The 21,584-nt window shown below is 42.7% G+C and overlaps 1 protein-coding gene across 1 annotated transcript in view; it reads left to right on the forward strand.

Annotated features, from left to right (window-relative positions):
* LOC140198407 (kelch-like protein 1) overlaps window positions 1-21,584 on the forward strand; it is a 231,910-nt gene that overhangs the window by 139,264 nt on the left and 71,062 nt on the right. Inside the window, exon 5 of the mRNA XM_072259500.1 lies at window positions 14,564-14,750. Coding sequence (XP_072115601.1) covers window positions 14,564-14,750 — 187 coding nt within the window. The remainder of the gene's footprint in view (window positions 1-14,563; window positions 14,751-21,584) is intronic.

Below are 21,584 nucleotides of genomic sequence, written 5' to 3' on the forward strand. Positions count from 1 at the left end.
ATAGCAGAGTAGGAATATATTTTGTTGATGTTAGTTTCATGTTACAGAAACTGTGGATGGTAGGGGTGTCATCACTGGTATTGTGGCCACGATTTATTGCTAATTACACAATTCTAAAGGTGGTTTTCCTGGTTATTACCACGTTGATATCCATGAAATCCCACTGAATGTACAATGTATTTTCCACATCACAACATACACACACTAGATGAACCAGTGCCTCAAAGTTCCAGCAGCCAGAGCTCATCCAAGACCAGTAATGTCTGTGTGGAGTTTGCACATTCTCCCTGTGTCTTCCTGGATTTCTCAGCTACCCTTGTTACTTCCCATATACCAAAAAAAGTGCAGGCTGGTAATAACAATTGGCCTCTATAAATTACCCTTAGTTGTGAGGAGTAAAATATGATGAAAATTAATGGGAATGTGGGGAGAATAAAATGTTTGATGCATGTTTGATGGGAAGCAGGAAATTGATGGACCAAAGAGCATATTTCTATGCTATATGACAACACAATTTCAAAATTTGGCTGCAGAGGTAATGAATTTCATTGGGTCTCAGGATTTGATGTAAGACATTTTTTAGAGAAATGACAGTTTTCTTTGCACAGAAGGTGATCAGTTTTATAGAAATCTCTTCCTCAGAAGGTAGTGGATGCCAAATGGCTATGAAAATCTAAGTGTCATAAAGGGTGGGCGTTGATGGCGGACCTAAATGCAAAGCACAGACACTGAAGTACTAGGAACAGGACTTCACTAGAGAGCTGGGACAAGAACACAGACTAGGGCTAGGACATTGGCTAGGCAAGTGAGACCGGGACAAGGAAATGGGAACTAAGAGCCTGGGCTAGGCCTCCGAGCCAGAGACTGGAGAAGGACCCAGAACCTGGGTCTTGACTCGGGCCCAGACCCCGGAACTAGGCGAGGACATGACGTGGCCACAGGACCGGACATGGCTTGGGTTCTTCGAGGTGAAGACATGACAAGGCTTGGATTCTTTGAGCCGAGGACATGACGAGGCTTGGGTTAGGACTGGACGAGGACCCAGAACCTGGGTCTTGACTCGGGCTCGGACTTCGGAACTAGGCGAAGACATGACGCGGTCTTGGAAGACAAGACTAGGCGAGGCCACAGGACAGAACGAGAGACTCCAGCACAGGACGAGAACACGAAGCCTTGACTTGGTACTCAAGAATAGCTGAGCCTTGGACTTGGGACAACAGGAACCTCGGAACCTTGGACTTGGGACGATAGGAACCTCGGAACACAAAGTCTTGGACTTGGGGAGGATTGGAAAACAGAACCTTGGTCTAGAGCGCGGGAACACAGAGACCGGGACTTGAGAGACAGGAATACAGAGCCGGGACCCCTCCTTGGGGAACAGGACTTGGGGCCAGGGCTTTACACAGAATGCTGAACACGACGAGATGGTTTTCAACACTAGGTAGCGGCAAACGGCCAGACCTACCTAGCGAATGTGTGGACCCAGAGATGGTACCCAACACTAGGTAGCGGCAAATGGCCAGACCTACCTAGCGAAGGCATGGACACAGAGACAGTTTCAACTCAACAATAGACAGTTCCTTTTCTTGACACAGCAAGGCTCCGGTCTCGCTCCGGTGGTTGAACTTGACAAGGTCGCAGGCAAAAGCTTCAGACACAGGTTGCAGGCAAAGGCTTCAGAAGGAAGGGGAAAGGAAGGGATCAGTCCAGCCTCAGGGTAATGTCAAAGATGGCCTGGCTTACCCAACAGAGGTAAGGACAGGAAGGTACAGATCCAACCGCAGGGTAATGGCAAAGACAGCCTGACTTACCCCACAGAGGTGAGGATGGGATACTGACAAGACAAACCAGCAACCAAACTTGAAGCCAGGGCCACTTTTATTCCCAGCCCCAATACGAGCATCAGGTGCCTATGATCAAGCCCAACTGAAAGAAGGGACAGCCAGAAGACCTGGAGTCCACAGTCCACGGACCAGAGCGTGAACCAGAACGCAGACTTCATGGGCCGGACCATGACACTAAGAAGGAAATAGAGACAGATTTCTGGACACCAAACACATCCAGGAATATGTTTTTTTTAAATAGAAGGTAGACTATGATTCTGTTGAAAAACAGAGCAGGCTGAAGAGACTGAATCTAGGATCTTAACCTGAAACGTTGACCCTGCCTTTTCCTCCCACAGATGCTGCTCGACTCACTGAACTACTTCAGCAATTTGTTTATTTTTTACCTCTGGATTCCAGTATCTGCAGTCTCTTGTGTCTCAAACGACTGAATTCTTACCTTATTTTCTACCTTTCCATGTTAACATGGACGTAAAGGAGACCAAACAAATATAAAAAGCTCAAAGGCACAAAAGGCCTGACAGCACATATCACCAAGTTCGAGGGCAGCTACTATACCACTGTAGACGTCTTATACATTAAGGAAAAATGCTTGATCTCTCAATCCACCTCATCATGGCCCTTGCATTTTATTTACCTGCCTGCATTGCACTTTGTCTGTAGCTATAAAAGTATAATCTGCACCACACACAAAATGCTCAAGGTCAGCCAACATCTGTGGAGAGGAATAAGCAGCCAGTGTTTCATTCTGAAACCCTTTATTGGGACTCGAAAGGAAGGGAGAAGAAACCAGAATAAGAAGATGAGGGGAAGACGTGCAAGCTGGCAGGAATAGGTAAATCCAGTTGAGGGGGAAGGTGAATAGGTGGGTGGGGAAGGGAAATGAAGTGAGAATCTGAGATACACTCCCATGGCCCACTCTCCTCTCCTATCAGATTCCTTCTTCAGGACTTCACCGCTTCTACTTATCTTCTCCCAGCTTGTCACTTCATCCTCCCCTCCTCTAGCATTTTGTGTGTTTTGTTTCAGATTACCAGCATATGCCAAATCTCTTGTGTTTACTATATTCTGCGTTCTGCTCCCCCCACCGCCAATATACTTGTCCATGTATTAATCTGTCTGGATGGCATGCAAAGAAAGTTTTGCAATACATTTCAGTACATGTGACAATATTAAGCCAATTACCAATTAAAGAGCTGAACAGAAGATGGAAATGGTAGAAATCTGAAATATAGCACTGTGTTGGAAGCTTTCGGTGAGTCAGCAGCATATAAATATGTTCTTTCAGCCCGAGAGCTGTCACTGATATGCAATAGACAGAGCCAACTTTAAACCAAGTGTCATTGATTTTCAATAACCCAATACTCAGTTCTTGGACAGATTGGTGCTGAGGGGCTTCCAAACCACAGGAGTTTGCCTGCAATGGGTATCAATCAACTGCAAGGATGCTTCATCTGAAAGAAAAAACAGCTTTCAAGCAGGTCCAAGCATGAATAGTGCAGAATAATGGGCATCTGTTCACACTCTCTGTGGGAAAATAGAATCCCATCTGGTTGTTGGATGTTAGTACTGGGTCAATGTCGGAAGATAATAGACTTATTGCCACACATCTGTAATTCTTTGTTCTCCAGGTGAAGGTAACTGATGGGAACTTAGATGCGATGATTTTATTTATCTGACATGACTGTTTAAGGTAGTATATTAGGTTTAATTGGCATATATATGATTTCTATAAATCCAACAACACATAGAAAGTGCACCACCTTCCATCAAAAACATAAATATAAGCCAAAGTCTGAAGTTGCAATCTGAGAAAGACATAATCAAATAAAGTTTAACAATGTTTTTCTCTTTTTTTTTGACTAATTATGCAGTTACAAGCATTTAGAGGTGAAACACACAGTGCCACAAGGGTTAATCTCAATGTGTGAGGTAGTAGCCCTGTGTTCAATACTTTTTATTATTGTATTCGCATTCAGGAGGAAGCTGTAGGTTTGTTCCTGTTCAGTTGTTAAATAGCCTTCTCTCCAACCTTTCAGTATTTTTTTCTGTGTGTGTGGCTTGGAGATTTTGCAGAAGTATACAGAGAGAACGGCAAACAACGGACACAAAAGACAATTTCATTCTGACTTCTAGCATGGATCTGGTCTATGATAATGGTGAAGATAGGAACAGAATATAAAGTGAACATGAAGATTAGAAAATCAAATATTGTAGATGTCATGAATCAGATATAAACCAGAAAATGCTGGATATTTCGAGGTAGTGTCTGTGAAGAATAATAAGTATTCCATGTTACTGGTGGATGACCTCTTCAGAGATAATATATTTAGAGGTGAAACAAGATTGAAGAAGCCAAGTAAGTGGGGAGAGGGGAAGAGAACAGCAAGTCCCTTTCACACTATTCCCCTGTGAAGAAAAAATTCTGAAAAATCATGAAAATAGCAATATTACAACTTTAAGCAATGTGGTAGGGATTAGTGCACATTCGTTTAGTCTTGAGTAGTGTTAGTCTTGAGGGGGTGAGAATCAGAAAAATAATTGCAATTGCAAGACAGGGAATATGGATGGTAAAACTTGGAAAAACTGAAGTTCTAAAATTGTTGAAAATCAATCAAACAATTGCAGAGTGTGGAAGTTTGAATTAAAAACAAAAGCAGAAAATATCAAAACTCTCAGGGAGTCAGGCAGCATCTGCAGAGAGGGGAATAGAGTTAACATTTTAGGACAATTGATCTTTTGTCAGAACTGTAAAGGTTAGAAAGCAAGTTGTAGAGACAGTGATCACAAAGGATACACCTCTGATAGAATGAGCACAGGATTTTTAAAGAGAGATCAAACTCATGAAGCTATTTGATTTTTAAGTCATAGGGAGAGAGAGCACTGACAAATGGAGGTGTATAAACTACGAGATTCAGAGTTTTAAGAATTTCTCAGCAGGACATGTTGGCAGGGAGCAAAACAATATTATAAACAGAGATCTTTTGGGTGACTTGGCTAGCTATGTTACTGACAGGAATAAGTTACCTGATTTTGTTGAATTTGATATTGGGTTAAAAAGACTAACTATCTCCCCAGTGGACATATCTACACCAGGTACTTTGAGATGCAGCTCCTTAGAGACTGTGTTAAGGAACTGGAGCTGCAGCTTGACGTTGTTAGGGAAAGTGAAGAAGTGGTAGAAGAAACTACAGAGAGGTAGTCACCCCAAGGCTACAGGAGACTGATGAATGGGTGACTTTCAGGAGAGGGAAGGGAGAATGTCAAATAGTAGTGAGCACCCCTGTGGCTGTTCACCTCAGCAATAAGTACTCCATTTTGAGTACCACTGGTGGGAAATGACCTTCCTGGAGGAAGCAACAGCAGCAGTATGTCTGGGCCTGTGGTTCAGAAGGGTGGGAAACTGAAGGGAATAGTATCAGTAATAGGGAACTCTATAGTTAGAGGGACAGATAGGCGATCCTGTGGATGGGAAAAAGAAACGTGGATGCTAGTTTGCCTCCCAGGTGCCAGGGTCCACGATGTTTTTGAACGCGTCCACAATATCCTGAAAAAGGAGGGAGAGCAGCCAGAAGTTGTCATACATATTGATACCAACAACATAGGTAGTAAAAGGGAGGAGGTCCTGAAAACAGAATATAGGGATTTAGGAAGGAAACAGAAATAGGACCTCAAGGGTGGTAATCTCAGGATTTCTGCCTATGCCACATGACAGTGAGTTTAGGAATAGAAGGATGTGGCAGATAAATGTGTGCCTGAAAATTTAGAGTGGGGGCAGGGATTCCGATTTCTGGATAATATATAACCATATAACAATTACAGCACGGAAACAGGCCAGATCGGCCCTTCTAGTCCGTGCTGAACTCTTACCCTATCCTGTTCCCACCGACCTGCACTCAGCCCATAACCCTCCATTCCTTTCCTGTCCATATATCTATCCAATTTGACTTTAAATGACGACATAGAACCTACCTCGAACACTTCTGCTGGAAGCTCATTCCACACAGCTACCATACTCTGAGTAAAGAAGTTCCCCCTCATGTTACCCCTAAACTTTTGTCCTCTAATTCTCAACCCATGCCCTCTTGTTTGAATCTTCTCCACTCTCAATGGAAAAAATCTAACCACGTCAACTCTATCAATCCCCCTCATAATTTTAAACACCTCTATCAAGTCTCCCCTCAACCTTCTACGCTCCAAAGAATAAAGACCTAACTTGTTCAACCTTTCTCTGTACCTTAGGAGATGAAACCCAGGCAACATTTTAGTAAACCTCCTCTGTACTCTCTCAATTTTATTAACATCCTTCCTATAATTCGGTGCCCAGAACTGTACACAATACTCCAGATTTGGCTTTACCAATGCCTTGTACAAATTAACATTACATCCCAACTCCTATACTCAATGCTCTGATTAATAAAGGCCAGCAAACCAAAAGCTTTCTTCACCACCCTATCCACATGAGATTCCATTTTCAGGGAACAATGCACCATTATTCCTAGATCCCTCCGTTCTAAAGCATTTTTTAATGCCCTACCATTTACCATGTATGTCCTATTGTGATTAGTTCTACCAAAACGTAGCACCTCACATTTTTCAGCATTAAGCTCCATCTGCCATCTTTCAGCCTAATTGGGATCTCTTCTGGGGCAGGTGTGACCTGTACAAAAGTGGAGGACCAGTATTCGTGCAGGCAGGTTTACTAGAGCTGTTTGACTAAACTAAACTAAACTAAACTAAATATTAAAATAAACTAACATTAAACTAAAATGGCAGGGGGATGGGAATCAGTATGATAAAGCTAAGGATGAACCAGCAGGTTTACAAGTAGATAATGGGTGTAACATGAATGGAAAGAAGATCAAGCCAATAGTAAAGGTATCCATTAATCTTGCGAGACCATGGATCTGCGCCTGGAAAGTCTTCACTCTCCAGGGCGCAGGCCTGGGACAGGTTGTATGGAAGACCAGCAGTTGCCCATGCTGCAAGTCTCCCCTCTCCACGACACCAATGTTGTCCGAGGGAAGGGCATTAGGACCCATACAGCTTGGCACCAGTGTTGTCGCAGAGCAATGTGTGATTAAGTGCCTTGCTCAAGGACACAACAAGTAGCCTTGGCTGGGGCTCGAACTCAGGACCTTCAGGTCGCTGGTCCAATGCTTTAACCTCTTGGCCACGTGCAAGCCAATGACTGGGTACAAATGCAGACAGAGGAAATAATTAAATTGAACCACAGAGGCAAAATTTAAAAGGCCAAAGAATGCAGGACTGAAAGTGCTGTATTTAAATGCACGTAGCATTCAGAATAACTGAACAAACTCATGGCACAATTAAAGATTGGTTGGTATGACATTACGGGCATCACTGAGTCGTGGCTGAAAGAAAGTCATAGTTGGGTGCTTAACATCAAAGGATATACTTTGTATTGAAATGACACACAGGAAGGCATAGGTGGTGGTGTGGCTCTGTTGGTAAGAGATGGAATTACCTCTTTAGAAAGAGATGATATTGTCAGAGAATGTTGAATATTTGTGGGTGGAGTTAAGAAACTGCAAAGGTTAAAAACCATTATAGGAATCATATATAGGTTTCCAAATAGTAGCCAAGATGTAGGATTGAGATTGCAAAGGAAGCTGAATTAAGGGTAATGTCACAATTGTAAGGCAGCACTTCAATATGCAAGGGAATTGGGAAAATCAGGTTGGTGTCGGATTGCAAGAGAGGGAATTTGTTGAATGCCTACATGATGACTTTTTAGAGCAGCCTGTATTTCAGCCTACTCAGGGAAAGGCTATCTTAGATTGGGTGTAGTGCAATAACTCAGATCTTATTAGGGAGCTTATTTATTAAGGAACCCTTAGGAGGCAGTAATCATATTATGATTGAATTCACATCACATTTTGAGAGGGAGAACCGTGTCACATGTAGCAGTATCACAATGAAATAAGGAGAATTACAGAGACATGAAGGAGGAGCTTGCCCAAGCGGATTGAAAGAGGATACTGGCAGAGATGATGGCAAAGAAGAGGTTGCTGAAGTTTCCAGGAAAAATTCACAAGGTGCAGAATAGATATGTCCCACAGAAGAAGTAGTTCTCAAATGGTAGTTCTAAACAACCATGGCTGACAATGGCTCTTAAGGACTGCATAAAAGACAAGGCAAGGAAACAGCATCTAATGTAGAAAAAATGAGTTGGAAGTTGGATGATTGCGAAGCTTTTAAAATCCAACAAAAGGCAACTAAGAAGTATTAGGAAGGGAAAAGATGAAATATGAGAGCAAACTACCCAATAATATAAACAGGATACTGAAAGTTTTTGTCAGTTATATAAAGAATAAAAGGGAGCTGAATGTTGATACTGGATCTCTGGAAAATGATGCTGCTGAGAAAGTAATGGGGGACAAAGCAATGGCAGATTGCAAATGTAACTCTATTCTTTAAGAAGGCAGAAGGCAAAGGAAAGAAAATCATAAGCAAGTTAGCCTAACCTCAGTGGCTGGCAATGTGATGGAGTCTATTATTAAGGATGAAGTTTCAGGTACTTGGAGAAGAATGATAAAATAAGTCCAAGTCAGCATGGTTTCTGTAAAGGGAAATCTTACCTGAGAAATAGAGTTTTTTCTGTGGAAGTAACAAGCAGAGTAGACAAAGGAGAAGCAGTGGATGACATTTACTTGGATTTTCAGAAGGCATTTAATAAGATGCCACACATGAGGCTGCTTACCAAGATAAAATCCTATGGCGTTGCAGGAAAGATACTGGCAACGATAGAGAAATAGCTGGCAGGCAGGAGGCAGCAAGCGGGAATAAAGGGGGCCTTTTCTGATTGGCTGCCAGTGACTAATGGTGCTTCTCAGGGGTTAGTATTGAGACACTACTTATCACATTTGTTTGTCAACAATTTGGATAACAAAATTATTGGAAAAGAAGGCTAATGCAATGTTGAAATTTATTTCAGGGGATTAGAATACAAGACTTTAGACTTAGGAGCAGAATTAGGCCATTTGGCCCATTGAGTCTGCTCCCCCATTCAATCATGGCTGATTTTTTTTTCCCTTCTCAGCCCCACTCTGAAGCTTTCTCCCCATAACCTTCAATGCCATGTCCAATCATGAATCTACTAAGTTCTAAATACACCCAATAATCAGGCCTCCACAGCTGTCTGTTGTAATAAATTGCACAAATTCACCACCCTCTGGCTATAGAAATTTCTTTGCCTCTCTGTTTTAAATGTATCTCCTCTATCCTGAGGCTGTGCCCTCTTGTCCTAGACTCCCCCACCATGGGAAACATCCTTTCCACACCTACTCTGTCTAGGACTTTCAACATTCAAAAGATTTCAATGAGATGCCCGATCATCCTTTTAAATTCCAGCGAGTATAGTTATGAAATGTTCCTTGTATGATAACCTATTCATTTCCAGAAACATCCAGGAATATAAAAGCGAGTAGATAATTCTGAGCCTTTATAAGACACTAGACAGGCCACTCTTCGAGTATTGTCAACAGTTTTGGGCCCCATATCTCAGAATTTATGTGTTGCCGTTGGAGAGCGGCCAGTTGAGGTTCACAGGGACGATTCTGAATGAAGGGGTTAACATATTAGAAACATTTGGCAGCTTTGGGCCTGTACTCACTGCAATTTAGAAGAATGCAGGGGGATCTCATTTCAAGTTACTGAATGTTGAAAGTACTAGATAGGGTGGATGTGGAAAGGATGTTTCCTGTGGTGGGGTATCCAAAACTGGAGGGCACAACTGAAAAATTGAGAGGTGACTTTTAGAACAGAGATTAGGAAGAAATTTTTAGCCGGAGTATAGTGTATCTGCGGAATACTCTGACACAGATTGTGGTGGAGGCCAAGCCCATGGGTATATTTATGGCGGAAGTTGATAGTTTACTGATTGGTCAGGGCAACAAAGGATATAGTCATAGTCATAGTCATAGTCATACTTTATTGATCCCGAGGGGAATTTGGTTTTCATTGCAGTTAAACCATAAATAATTAAATAGTAATAAAACCATAAATAATTAAATAGTAATATGTAAATTATGCCAGGAAATAAGTCCAGGACTAGCCTATTGGCTCAGGGTGTCTGACCCTCCAAGGGAAGAGTTGTAAAGTTTGATGGCACAAGCAGGAATGACTTCCTATGACGCTCTGTACTGCATCTCGGTGGAATGAGTCTCTGGCTGAATGTACTCCTGTGCCCACCCAGTACATTATGTAGTGGATGGGAGACATTGACCAAGATGGCATGCAACTTAGACAGCATCCTCTTTTCAGACACCACCGTGAGAGAGTCCAGTTCCATCCCCACAACATCACTGGCCTTAGAAATGAGTCTGTTGATTCTGTTGGTGTCTGCTACCCTTAGCCTGCTGCCCCAGCACACAAGAGCAAACATGATCGCACTGGCCACCACAGACTCGTAGAACATCCTCAGCATTGTCCGACAGATGTTAATGGGGAGGCAGGTTAATAGCTTTGAGTGGGATTTGGGATCAGCCATGATGGAAAGGCAGAGCTGCTTTGATGGGCTGAATGGCCTAACTACTCCTATGTCACTCTAATAGGAGAAATATGTGGAGTTTGGATGATGAGAATGTCTTGAGAACCAGTACAGTCTCAGTGGACTGAATGGCCTCCTATGTAGTGAAGCAATACTGGGTTTAATTGTGGCTTCTACTCTTTTCTTGTTCTATTCATTTTTATTTCTTCTTATTTCTGGTTATTACAGGTATGGCCAGTCTTTATCATCCATCGCTGCTGCTCTTGAAGTGATTGGTTTTTAAACTCATTTTGATAATCAACTGCAATTTAATAGTCTAAGTGTCACAATTTGCCCAGACTGGGTGCCTGTAGAAAATTTCCTCTCCAATAGGGCATTAGTGAGGCAGATAGCTGCTGCTCGTCCAGTTGGCATCTCTCTCTTCCTTTGTCATTTACAGCTGTGAAAAGTGTAATCAGTTTGTTTTACTGGACCAGACTTATCCACTGACTGACCTTACTGTACCAGAGATCATTCATAGGAATTGATCATACTGATGATGAGTGATTTTCTTTAATATTGCTATCCATTCAAGTTGAGCCATTCTATTGCTCAACCCTAGATGCCCTTGTGAAGGTGTTGATGAGTAATGCTCCTGAAACATTGCAGTCCTCGAAGTGTAAGTACAACAATAGTGCTGTTGGGGAGGTTGTCCATGGTATTGACCTAGTGATGTTGAAGGTACGGTGAGATCTTTCCAAGTCAAGATGGTGTGTAGACTGGAGGGCAACTTCCATGTGATGGTGTTCCTAAGCTTTTGCTCCTTTGACCTGCTTGATGTCAAGGTGCTGTCCTTGTGAGTTACTACTGTGCATTCTGTAGGCAGTATAAACTGCTGCTATGCTTTGGTGGTACAATGATTGAGCCAGTATACCTACCGTTTGTAAATGGTGTGCCTGTCAATCTAGCTGCTGTGTCCTGTAAGTTGAATCTGAAAGTTGGGACATAAGAGTCATGGTCAACTAAAGTCCAAGTTCAACACTGCCCATCAGAATCCTACATAATGCCTTCTAGCAGATGCCCCAAAGAGGAGCTGACTAGTCATTAAGCAGAAACAAGGGAATGGTTGGTGAAGAGGAATCTGCAATGCAGGTGAAATAGAGATATAACTAGTTAGAATGATATATGGAAATTATTCAGAACATTTATTTCCAAATTATATTTTGCTCTAGATAAGGATTAATCTGGCTATTAGATTATTTAAATAGCATAATCCACTTCATGAACTGTTGTGAATAATGTTGTATGTTATCAATTCAGCACAGTTCTGGTTTCCTTGGCTGCTTTAGCAAAATGTTTGAATTCTTAGCTCATTTGAACTTTGACAGTAAACATTAATCACTCTTTAGCTTGCCGAAATTTCAAGCTGATGACTGATGTGTGGTGACTAGATCTAACAACTTCACAACTGTTTGAAGGGGAGCCAACAACAGAACCAGGAGAACTAGGATTCAGAACTGTTTTTCAATAGTGCAGTGAAACCTGTTGTGTTTCAAACATCTGCTCACTTCTGTCTGGATATTTGTGAGCATGCTGTCTGGCTCCTGAACAGCATGAGTGGTGTCCAGTGACACCCGTGCTAAACAAGTCAAAGGGTAGAAGCCAGACTATGAGTGGTGTACCGATCGTTCAGACATGAGGAAGGAAGCCGTGAACACCACCAGACAAAGAGGACCTTCATTGCTGTCCTAAACACCAGTGGCGTAATGGACAAAAAAAAAAGAAAATACAATGCATACATGGCATGGGCCACCACTAGAGTAGCAGATTTACATGGCATACGGCAAGAGTAACTGACCTGGATCAATGGTATGCATTGGGGGTCTTTAAAGTTCTTTTATCACCCTGCTTCAGGATGTTGACTGCTGAGATGCACTATGTTTGGCTCTGATTGTGTCCAAGCTGCCCTCGTGAAGACAGAAAGCACAAGTGTCCAGACTGTAACAGGATTCCATTGTTGTATCCCTATAGTGGTACTATCATACAGGTAGTAATAAGGCAATGTGAATCAAATATAATAAAATTACAATGCTCAGATTTAGGAGAGCAAACTGACAGTCTTTAAACTGAGCATGGTCTCCGCAGATATAAAGCCATAATAGATCTCTTTTCCTACAGTATTTTCTCTCAGCATTCATTATACTTTGTAAATTTGCTCGTAGCTCACAATCACATCGGTGCAGTACTGTAATGATATACACTCAGTACCCACTTCATTAGGCACAGGAGTGGATCCTGGTGTGGCCTTCTGCTACTGTAGCCTATCAACTTCAACAAAGTTTTTGATGTGTTGTTCATTCAGATGTAGCCTCAGGCTCGCTCAACTCGCTTTCGTCTAGAGGAAGCAGCCTTCAGCCCCGCCAAACTGGGTAATTAAGTTTGAGTGGATGCTGTGTGATGTACCCCACCCCACCCAAATAACAGACAATACACCATATTAGATTAGATTATGAGGACACGCAGTCCTCTTTTATTGTCATTTAGTAATGCATGCATTAAGAAATGATACAATGTTTTTCCAGAAGGATATCGCAGAAACACGTGACAAACCGACTTAAAAACTGACAAAAACCGCATAATTATAACATATAGTTACAACAGTGCAAAGCAATACCGTAATTTGATAAGAACAGACCATGGGCACGGTAAAAGTCTCAAAGTCTCTTGAAAGTCCCATCACCTCACGCAGACGGTGAACCTCCAGCGCCGCAAACTTGCCGATGCAGCATCTTGGAAGCATCCAACCACAGTCCAACTCCGAGTCCATCCGAAAACTCCAAGCCTCTGACCAGCTCTCCGACATCGGGCACCGAGCACCATCTCTGCAGAGCGCTTCGGCCCCAGCCCCGGCAACAGACAATAGGCAAAGCTGAGGATTAAATGATTTACAGTTTATAGATATTACTGGAACTATATAATTAATAGAGATAAAATATAAAAGGAAAGTAAAAGGTGCCAAACTTATCAAAGTTCAAGCTCTTCATGCACAAACAGTGGAGCTCTAGTAATGATCCTCTTTTCACCATTTGATCCCCTCTGACCACCTCGACCCGCCGCCTGGGACCAACCACGGTGGTCGACCAGACGCTCCACATGAGTCTGTCTTCATCTCCTCTCCTCGCCGAAGACCCTGGACCTCAGACTCCGGCTTGGGGTCCACCCCGTTGGCCAGCTCACAGCATCGCGTCCACTCTCTCTCTCCCCGTTGCGCCTTCTGCCCAAAAACCCGCGCATCACAATAGCTTACAGACGCACAAGAAAGAATAATATCTATCCCAATTGGTTCATTCATACTCTTATCAATAATATAACCCAAACAAGCTGCTAGTGAGAGAACTTCCTCAGCAGTTAACATAACAAAGAAGCCATTTTAATTAGCCTATTCAGTAACATAAAAGAAGAAACCCCTTACACGGAGATGCTGTTCTGCACACCACACTTGTAACACGTGGTTATTTGAGTTAACTGTCGCCTTCCAGTCAGCTTGAACCAGCCTGGCTATTCTCATCTGAGCTCTCTCATTAACAGGGTCTTTTCACCTGCAAAACTACCATTGACTGGATGTTTTTTTTTTGTTTCCGGCACCATTTTCTTTGAACCTTGTATACTGCTGTGTGTGGAAATCCCAGGACATCAGTAGATTCTGAGATACATAAACCTTCCTGTCTGACACCAACAATTATTCCACCATCAAAGTCACTTAGGTGACATTTCTTCTCCATTCTGATGTTTGTTCTGAACAGCAGCTGAACCTCTTGACCATGTCTGTATGCGTCTATGTGTTGAGTTGCTGGTACATGATTGACTGATTAGATATTTGTATAAATGAGCAGATGTACAGATGTACCTAATAAAGTCACCATTGAGTGTATATTGCTGGTTAATTCTCTGCATTTCACAGCAAGAAGCATGTCACTATATATAAAATTCAATTTAGTGACGGAAACTTCAAACATTACATAGTTTTCCATTATTGTCATCATTGGTTTGTTCTTAGACAATCTATGAAGTAAACTTGAAGTGCTGCTAAAGCCATGTGAGTTTAACTTTTGTTTACAATTGCATCAGAGTTACTTGTAACTACTTGGACCAATCTTTACTTCATGATACATTCTTGTTACACATAGAAATTAGTGTCTGCATTGTTGTGTTTTTGTTTGTTTTTCAGCTTCTGGCTGACCTTGAAAACAATGTTCTTTTCAAAGATGACCTTGAGTGCCAAAAACTTATATTAGAAGCCATGAAGTATCATCTGTTGCCAGAACGAAGGCCTCTAATGCAGAGTCCAAGGACTAGGCCTCGGAAGTCTACAGTAGGAGCTCTGTATGCAGTTGGAGGAATGGATGCAAATAAAGGTAAGCTTTTCTGTGCAGTTTTGGTTGTTAGAGCAATAGAAATTGTTCCTCTTTTGTGCTTATGTGTTGAACTCTGATTCAGTCTTCACTCAAACTGAATTTCAATGAAGAAGCTAACCCACATATATTAACATATCACAAGCTAAATACATTAGATAAAGGCTGGGCTTCAGTCCCGATCTGTCCCTAATTAAATGCTGGAAGCTATTATCAAGAATAATTAGTGAATAAATTTTAACATTTTATGTTTGAAATAGGTGCCTGGAATGGACTACCTGGAGAATTGGTTGAAGCAGTACAACAGAGGTGTTTAAGAGGCCTTTAAGTAGACATGAAAATATGCAGGAAATGGAGGGATGTGAATTATGAATAGGCAGAAGAGATTTTGTTTAATTTAGCATATCATTGAACACAGGCATCATGGGTCGGAGGCCCTGTCCTTCCTGTTCCTATGCTGTGCTGTTCTGTATTCTAAAGCACAAGGAAAGTTCCTTGGCCCAAGTACCCTTTAAGAGTACTTAGAAAGACCAATCATATTTAGACAGCTATAAAAGGGTTGAAATATTCATGAGCTCAGGCAGCTCTGTGGGGAGAGAAACAGAGTTAATATTTCATATTGATGACTTTTTATCAGGACAGAAAAAGAGTCAGGGCAGACAGTGGGATGGAGAGAACAAAATGGAAAGTCTAAGATAGTGTGAAAGACAGGAGAGATTAAATGTAAAGGGAAACGGGTGACAGTGGAATAAGACAAAAAACGATGCATCCAGAAGAGATTTAAATGGAACACCATATTAATTGCTGAAAGGTGATCAACCCAAACTATGTAACCTTCTTCATTGATGCTGCCTGGCCCATTGAGTGTTTTTGGGATTTGCGTTTTTATTTCAAATTTTCAACATTATCGGTATTGTCATTTCCTTTCCAGCTTTGGATAACATTCTTCCGCATTGCTATCAGCACTTAACCTAAATGGAGCATTAACTGCAAAGTCCAGTTCAAATTTCACCCAGGGTAAACTATTATCCCTGAGTTAAATTAATTCATAATAAGAATTAGTAGGCACTATTCATATTAAAGCCTTTGATGTTTTCCTAGCTTTGGGTAAGTACCAAGTGACGCCAGTATTCGAGCAGTACACATTTCTGCCTATATCATATAAAGTGGAGCTTACTTCCACCAGGAGAACAGCAAATAATGCCTCAGCTTTCATTGGTATTTAAGGTGACAGCCTGCTGATAGTCTCAGGCCTGCAGAAGCTGCTGACAGTAATAAACTGAGCTCTATACATACTGCCAAGTTGATCTCTACCACTGGCAGCATCTGTGTGAGGTACCAACTCACAGTGCTGACTGTGCAGCTTAAGAACTGACCTCAGGCTGTTCAGACACTTGCAAAAACCTGGCAAAGCTAATATGAAGTGCTCCTCGTATCATGTACACTCAGTGGCCACTTTATTAGGTACCTCCTGTATCTAATAAAATGACCGCTGAGTGTATGCTCATGGTCTTCTGCTGCTGTTGCTCATCTACTTCAAGGCTGTGCACTCAGAGACGTTCTTCTGCACACCTCTTTTGTTGTGTATGGTTATTTGAGTTACTGTTGCCTTCTGTCAGCTTGAACCAGTCTGGCCATTCTCCTCTGACCACTCTCATTAACAAAGCATTTTGCCCACAGGACTGCCCCTCACTGGATTTTTTTCTTTGTTTTTTGCACAATTCTTTGTAAACTCTAGGGACTGTTGTGTGTGAAAAGCCCAGGACATCAGCAGTTTCTGAAATACTCAAACCACATTCAAATTCAATTAGATGAAATTTCTTCCCTATTCTGAAGTTTGATCTGAACAACAACTGAGCCTTTTGACCATGTTTGCATGCTTTTATGCATTGAGTTCTTGCCACATGATTGGCTGATTTAATATTTGCATTAATAAGCAGGTGTACAAGTGTACCTAATAAAATGTCAATTGAGTGTATTTCCTGAGATACTAATTCAATGGTTGCTTTAAACAATGATACTACTAGCATGCCAAGCCTCTTGGGGAAGGTAAAAGGTTTCAGGGTAGGTGTCAAAGAGGTGCCCATCTGAGCAAAGCCAATGCTGTCAGTCTCCAGAAGATATACATTTTGCCTGGATCTCTTCTGTAAGTGTTTAACAGGCTCAAGTTTTCCAAGCTGAGTTTTATGAAGTTCAATTGTGAAATTTCTTCCTGTACTACTGTTCTAAAATCATGGGAGGAGATAACTACTGTTGTCTTCCCAGGAGTGTGAGGACACTTCAGGGGAAGACAGCAGTAGTCATCTCTTCCCACGATTTTAGAGCCGTGGACAAGATATACCTTCTAGCTTAAACCTCATAAATCAGTAATTGCTGCCAATGGTGAGGAGGGTTGTTAATGAACTAGACTGTGACCACTACGCTCTGCAATCATTTGCATTCCTGTGCATTGAAATTGTCCTGTTATTCATGGTATAACCAGTCAGGACACCTTCAACAGTGCATCTGTGGAGGTTAGAGTATTCAATGACAAGCCAAATCCACATAAGCATCAAAACTGATGGCATTTCACCCCGAGTCCCTTTTTGTCCTGATGAAGGGTCTCAGCCTGAAATGTCAGCTGTTTATTCCTCTCCATAAATGTGGCTTGATCTGCTGAGTTCTTCCAGCATTTGGCATGTGTTGCTCTGGATTTCCAGCATCTATAGAATCTCTTGTGGTTTAGAAAGTTGAGGTATTCATGTGTCTTCTTTGTGATAGCACATACATTTGGTTATGAAATATCCTGATACTGTTTCACATTTTTTTGCCAAATTCACAACTTTATGCTGACAAAATTTAACATCAGAGCTTAACAATGAAAAGATTTAATATACCAAAAATTGATCAATTTTACCTTCAAAATGTTCAAAGTAAATTTACTATCAAAGTACATATATGTCACCATATACAACCCTGAGATTCATTTTCTTGTGGGCATACTCAATAAATCCAAAAACCATAATAGAATCAATGAGATACTGTAGAACCTCACTATAGGAAGGATGTAGAAGCATTGGAAAGGGTAAAGAGGAGATTTACCAGGATGCTGCCTGGTTTAGAGAGTATGGATTATGATCAGAGATTAAAGGAGCTAGGGTTTTACTCTCTGGAGAGAAGGAGGATGAGAGGAGACATGATAGAGGTGTACAAGATAATAAGAGGAATACATAGAGTGGATAGCCAGCGCCTCTTCCCCAGGGCACCACTGCTCAATTCAAGAGGACATGGCTGTAAGGTAAGGGGTGGGAAATTCAAGGGGGATATTAGAGGAAGGTTTTTTTATTCAGAGTGGTTGGTGCGAGGAATGCACTGCCTGAGTCAGTGGTGGAGGCAGATACACTCGTGAAATTTAAGAGACTACTAGACAGGAATATGGAGGAATTTAAGGTGGGGGGTTATATGGGAGGCAGGGTTTGAGGGTCGGCACAATGTTGTGGGCCGAAAGGCCTGTAATGTGCTGTACCATTCTATGTTCTATCTTCTGCATCGACCATAGTCATAGTCATACTTTATTGATCCCGGGGGAAATTGGTTTTCATTACAGTTGCACCATAAATAATAAATGTTAATAGAACCATAAATAGTTAAATAGTAATATGTAAATTATGCCAGTAAATTATGAATAAGTCCAGAACCAGCCTATTGGCTCAGGGTGTCTGACCTTCCAAGGGAGGAGTTGTAAAATTTGATGGCCACAGGCAGGAATGACTTCCTATGACGCTCTGGGCTGCATCTCGGTGGAATGAGTCTCTGGCTGAATGTACTCCTGTGCCCAACCACTACATTATGTAGTGGATGGGAGACATTGACCAAGATGGCACGCAACTTAGACAGCATCCTCTTTTCAGACACCACCGTGAGAGAGTCCAGTTCCATCCCCACAACATCACTGGCCTTATGAATGAGTTTGTTGATTCTGTTGGTGTCTGCTACCCTCAGCCTGTTGCCCCAGCACACAACAGCAAACGTGATAGCACTGGCCACCACAGACTCATAGAGCATCCTCAACATTGTCCGGCAGATGTTAAAGGACCTCAGTCTCCTCAGGAAATAGAGACGGCTCTGACCCTTCTTGTAGACAGCCTCAGTGTTCTTTGACCAGTCCAGTTTATTGTCAATCCGTATCCCCAGGTATTTGTAATCCTCCACCATGTCCACACTGACCCCCTGGATGGAAACAGGGGTCACCGGTACCTTAGCTCTCCTCAAGTCTACCACCAGCTCCATAGTCTTTTTCACATTAAGCTGCAGATAATTCTGCTCACACCATGTGACAAAGTTTCCTACTGTAGCCCTGTACTCAGCCTCATCTCCCTTGCTGATGCATCCAACTATGGCAGAGTCATCGGAAAACTTCTGAAGATGACAAGACTCTGTGCAGTAGTTGAAGTCCGAGGCGTAAATGGTGAACAGAAAGGGAGACAAGACAGTCCCCTGTGGAGCTCCAGTGCTGCTGATCACTCTGTCGGACACACAGTGTTGCAAGCACACGTACTGTGGTCTGCCAGTCAGGTAATCAAGAATCCATGATACCAGGGAAGCATCCACCTGCATCGCTGTCAGCTTCTCCCCCAGCAGAGCAGGGCGGATGGTGTTGAACGCACTGGAGAAGTCAAAAAACATGACCCTCACAGTGTTCGCTGGTTTGTCCAGGTGGGCATAGACACGGTTCAGCAGGTAGATGATAGCATCCTCAGCTCCTAGTTGGGGCTGGGAGGCGAACTGGAGGGGATCTAAGTGTGGCCTGACCATTGGCCGGAGCAGCTCCAAAAAAGTCTTTCCAGGGTCCTCATGATGTGGGAGGTCAATGTCATTGGTCTGTAGTCATTGAGGCCGCTGGGACGCGGCGTCTTCGGCACAGGGACGAGGCAGGACGTCTTCCACAGTACAGGAACTTTCCGGAGCCTCAGGCTCAGGTTGAATACATAGCGAAGTACTCCACATAGCAAAGGGGCACAGACTTTGAGCACCCTCGTACTGACACCATCCGGTCCTGCAGCCTTGCTTGGGTTGAGACGTTTCAGCTGTCTTCTCACCTGTTCAGCTGTGAAGCCCACCGTGGTGGTTTCGTGTGGGGAAGGGGTATAGTCATGGGAGCAGGGTGGGGGACTGTGAGGAGGGGTAGGAGGGGAGAGTGGAATATGTGTTGGTTGGGGGCCGACAACAGATTACTCATGTGGGGGACGGGCAGGGGCCGCAATGTCAAATCTGTTAAAGAACACCAGTGTGAAAAAGGCAACAAACTGTGCAAATACAAAAACAAATGGGAAATAATCATAGTAATAATAAATAAGCAATAAATTTTGAGAACATGAGATGAAGAGTTCTTTAAAGTGTGTCCATAGGTGGTAGGAACGTTTCAGTGTTCAGGTGAGTGAAGTTGAGTGAAGTTATCCCCTTTGGTTCAAGAGCCTGATGGTTGAGGGGTAGTCACTCTTCCTGAACCTGGTAGTGTGAACCCTGAGGCTCCTATACCTTCTTCCTGATGGCAACAGCAAAAAGAGAGCATGAGGTGGGTGGTGGGAGTCCTTGATGATGGACGCTGCTTTCCTATGATAATGCTTGGTGTAGATGTGCTCAGTGGTGGGGAGCACTTTGCCCATGATTGACTGGGCCATATCCGTTACCTTCTGTAGGATTTTCCATTGAAGTTATTTTCATATCAGGCCATGACGCAGCCAGTCAATGTGCTCTTGACTACACGTTAATAGAAGTTTGTCAGAGTTTTAGATGTCATACCAAATCTTTGCAAGCTGAGGAGGTAGAGGCACTGTGGTGCTTTGTTTTTCACTTAAGGGCTGGGCCCAGGACAGATCCTCTGAAATGATAACACTGAGGAATTTAAAGTTATTGACCCTCTCCACCTCTCATCCTCTGACCTCTGGTTTCCTCCTCCTGAAGTCAATAATCAGTTCCTTGCTCTTGCTGACATTGAGTAAGAGGTTGTTGCTGTGACACTGCCTAGCCAGATTTTCAATCTCCGTCCTATAAGCTGATGCGTTACCTCCTTTGATTCAGCTAGCAGCAGTGGTGTCAACATCAGGCTTGAATCTGGCATTGGAGTTATGCTTAGCCACACCATCATGTGTAAAATGAGTTGATCAGGGGCTAAGTATGCAACCTTATGATGCACCAATGCTGATGGAGATGTTTTTGCCAATCCAAACTGAATGGGGTCTGCAGGTGAGGGAATCGAGGATCTAATTGCACAAGAGTTATTGAGACCAAGGTCTTAAAACATTGATTAGTTTTGAGGGGGTGATAGTATAGATGCCTGAGCTGTTGTCAATAAAGGGCGTCCTGATGTATGCATCTTCACTATCCAGATATTCAAAGGTTGAGTGAAGATCCAATCAAATGGCATCTGCTGTGAACCTGTTGCTCCGGTAGGCAAATTGGAGTGGATCCAAGTCACTTCTCAGGCAGGAGTTGATATGTTGCATCACATAAGAGCATAAGAAATAGGAGTAGGAGTAGGCCATTCGGCCCATCGAGCCTGCCCCCCCCCCATCCAATAAGATCATGGCGGATCTGACCGTAAACTCAGTTCTGAAAAGACTTCACCACTGTGGATGTGGGAGGAGGTTCACAAGGAGATTCCAGGAATGAAAGGGTTATCATACGAGGAACGTTTGATGGCTCTGGGTCTGTACTTGCTGAAGTTTTTACTCTGAGTCTGTACTTGCTGAATGAAAGGATTATCATACGAGGAACATTTGATGGCTCTCGGTCTGTACTTGCTGAAGTTTAAAAGGATGAGGGCGGATCTCATTGAAATGTTTTGAATATTGAAAG

This window comes from Mobula birostris, chromosome 5, assembly GCF_030028105.1.
Source record: "Mobula birostris isolate sMobBir1 chromosome 5, sMobBir1.hap1, whole genome shotgun sequence".
NCBI lineage: Eukaryota > Metazoa > Chordata > Chondrichthyes > Myliobatiformes > Myliobatidae > Mobula > Mobula birostris.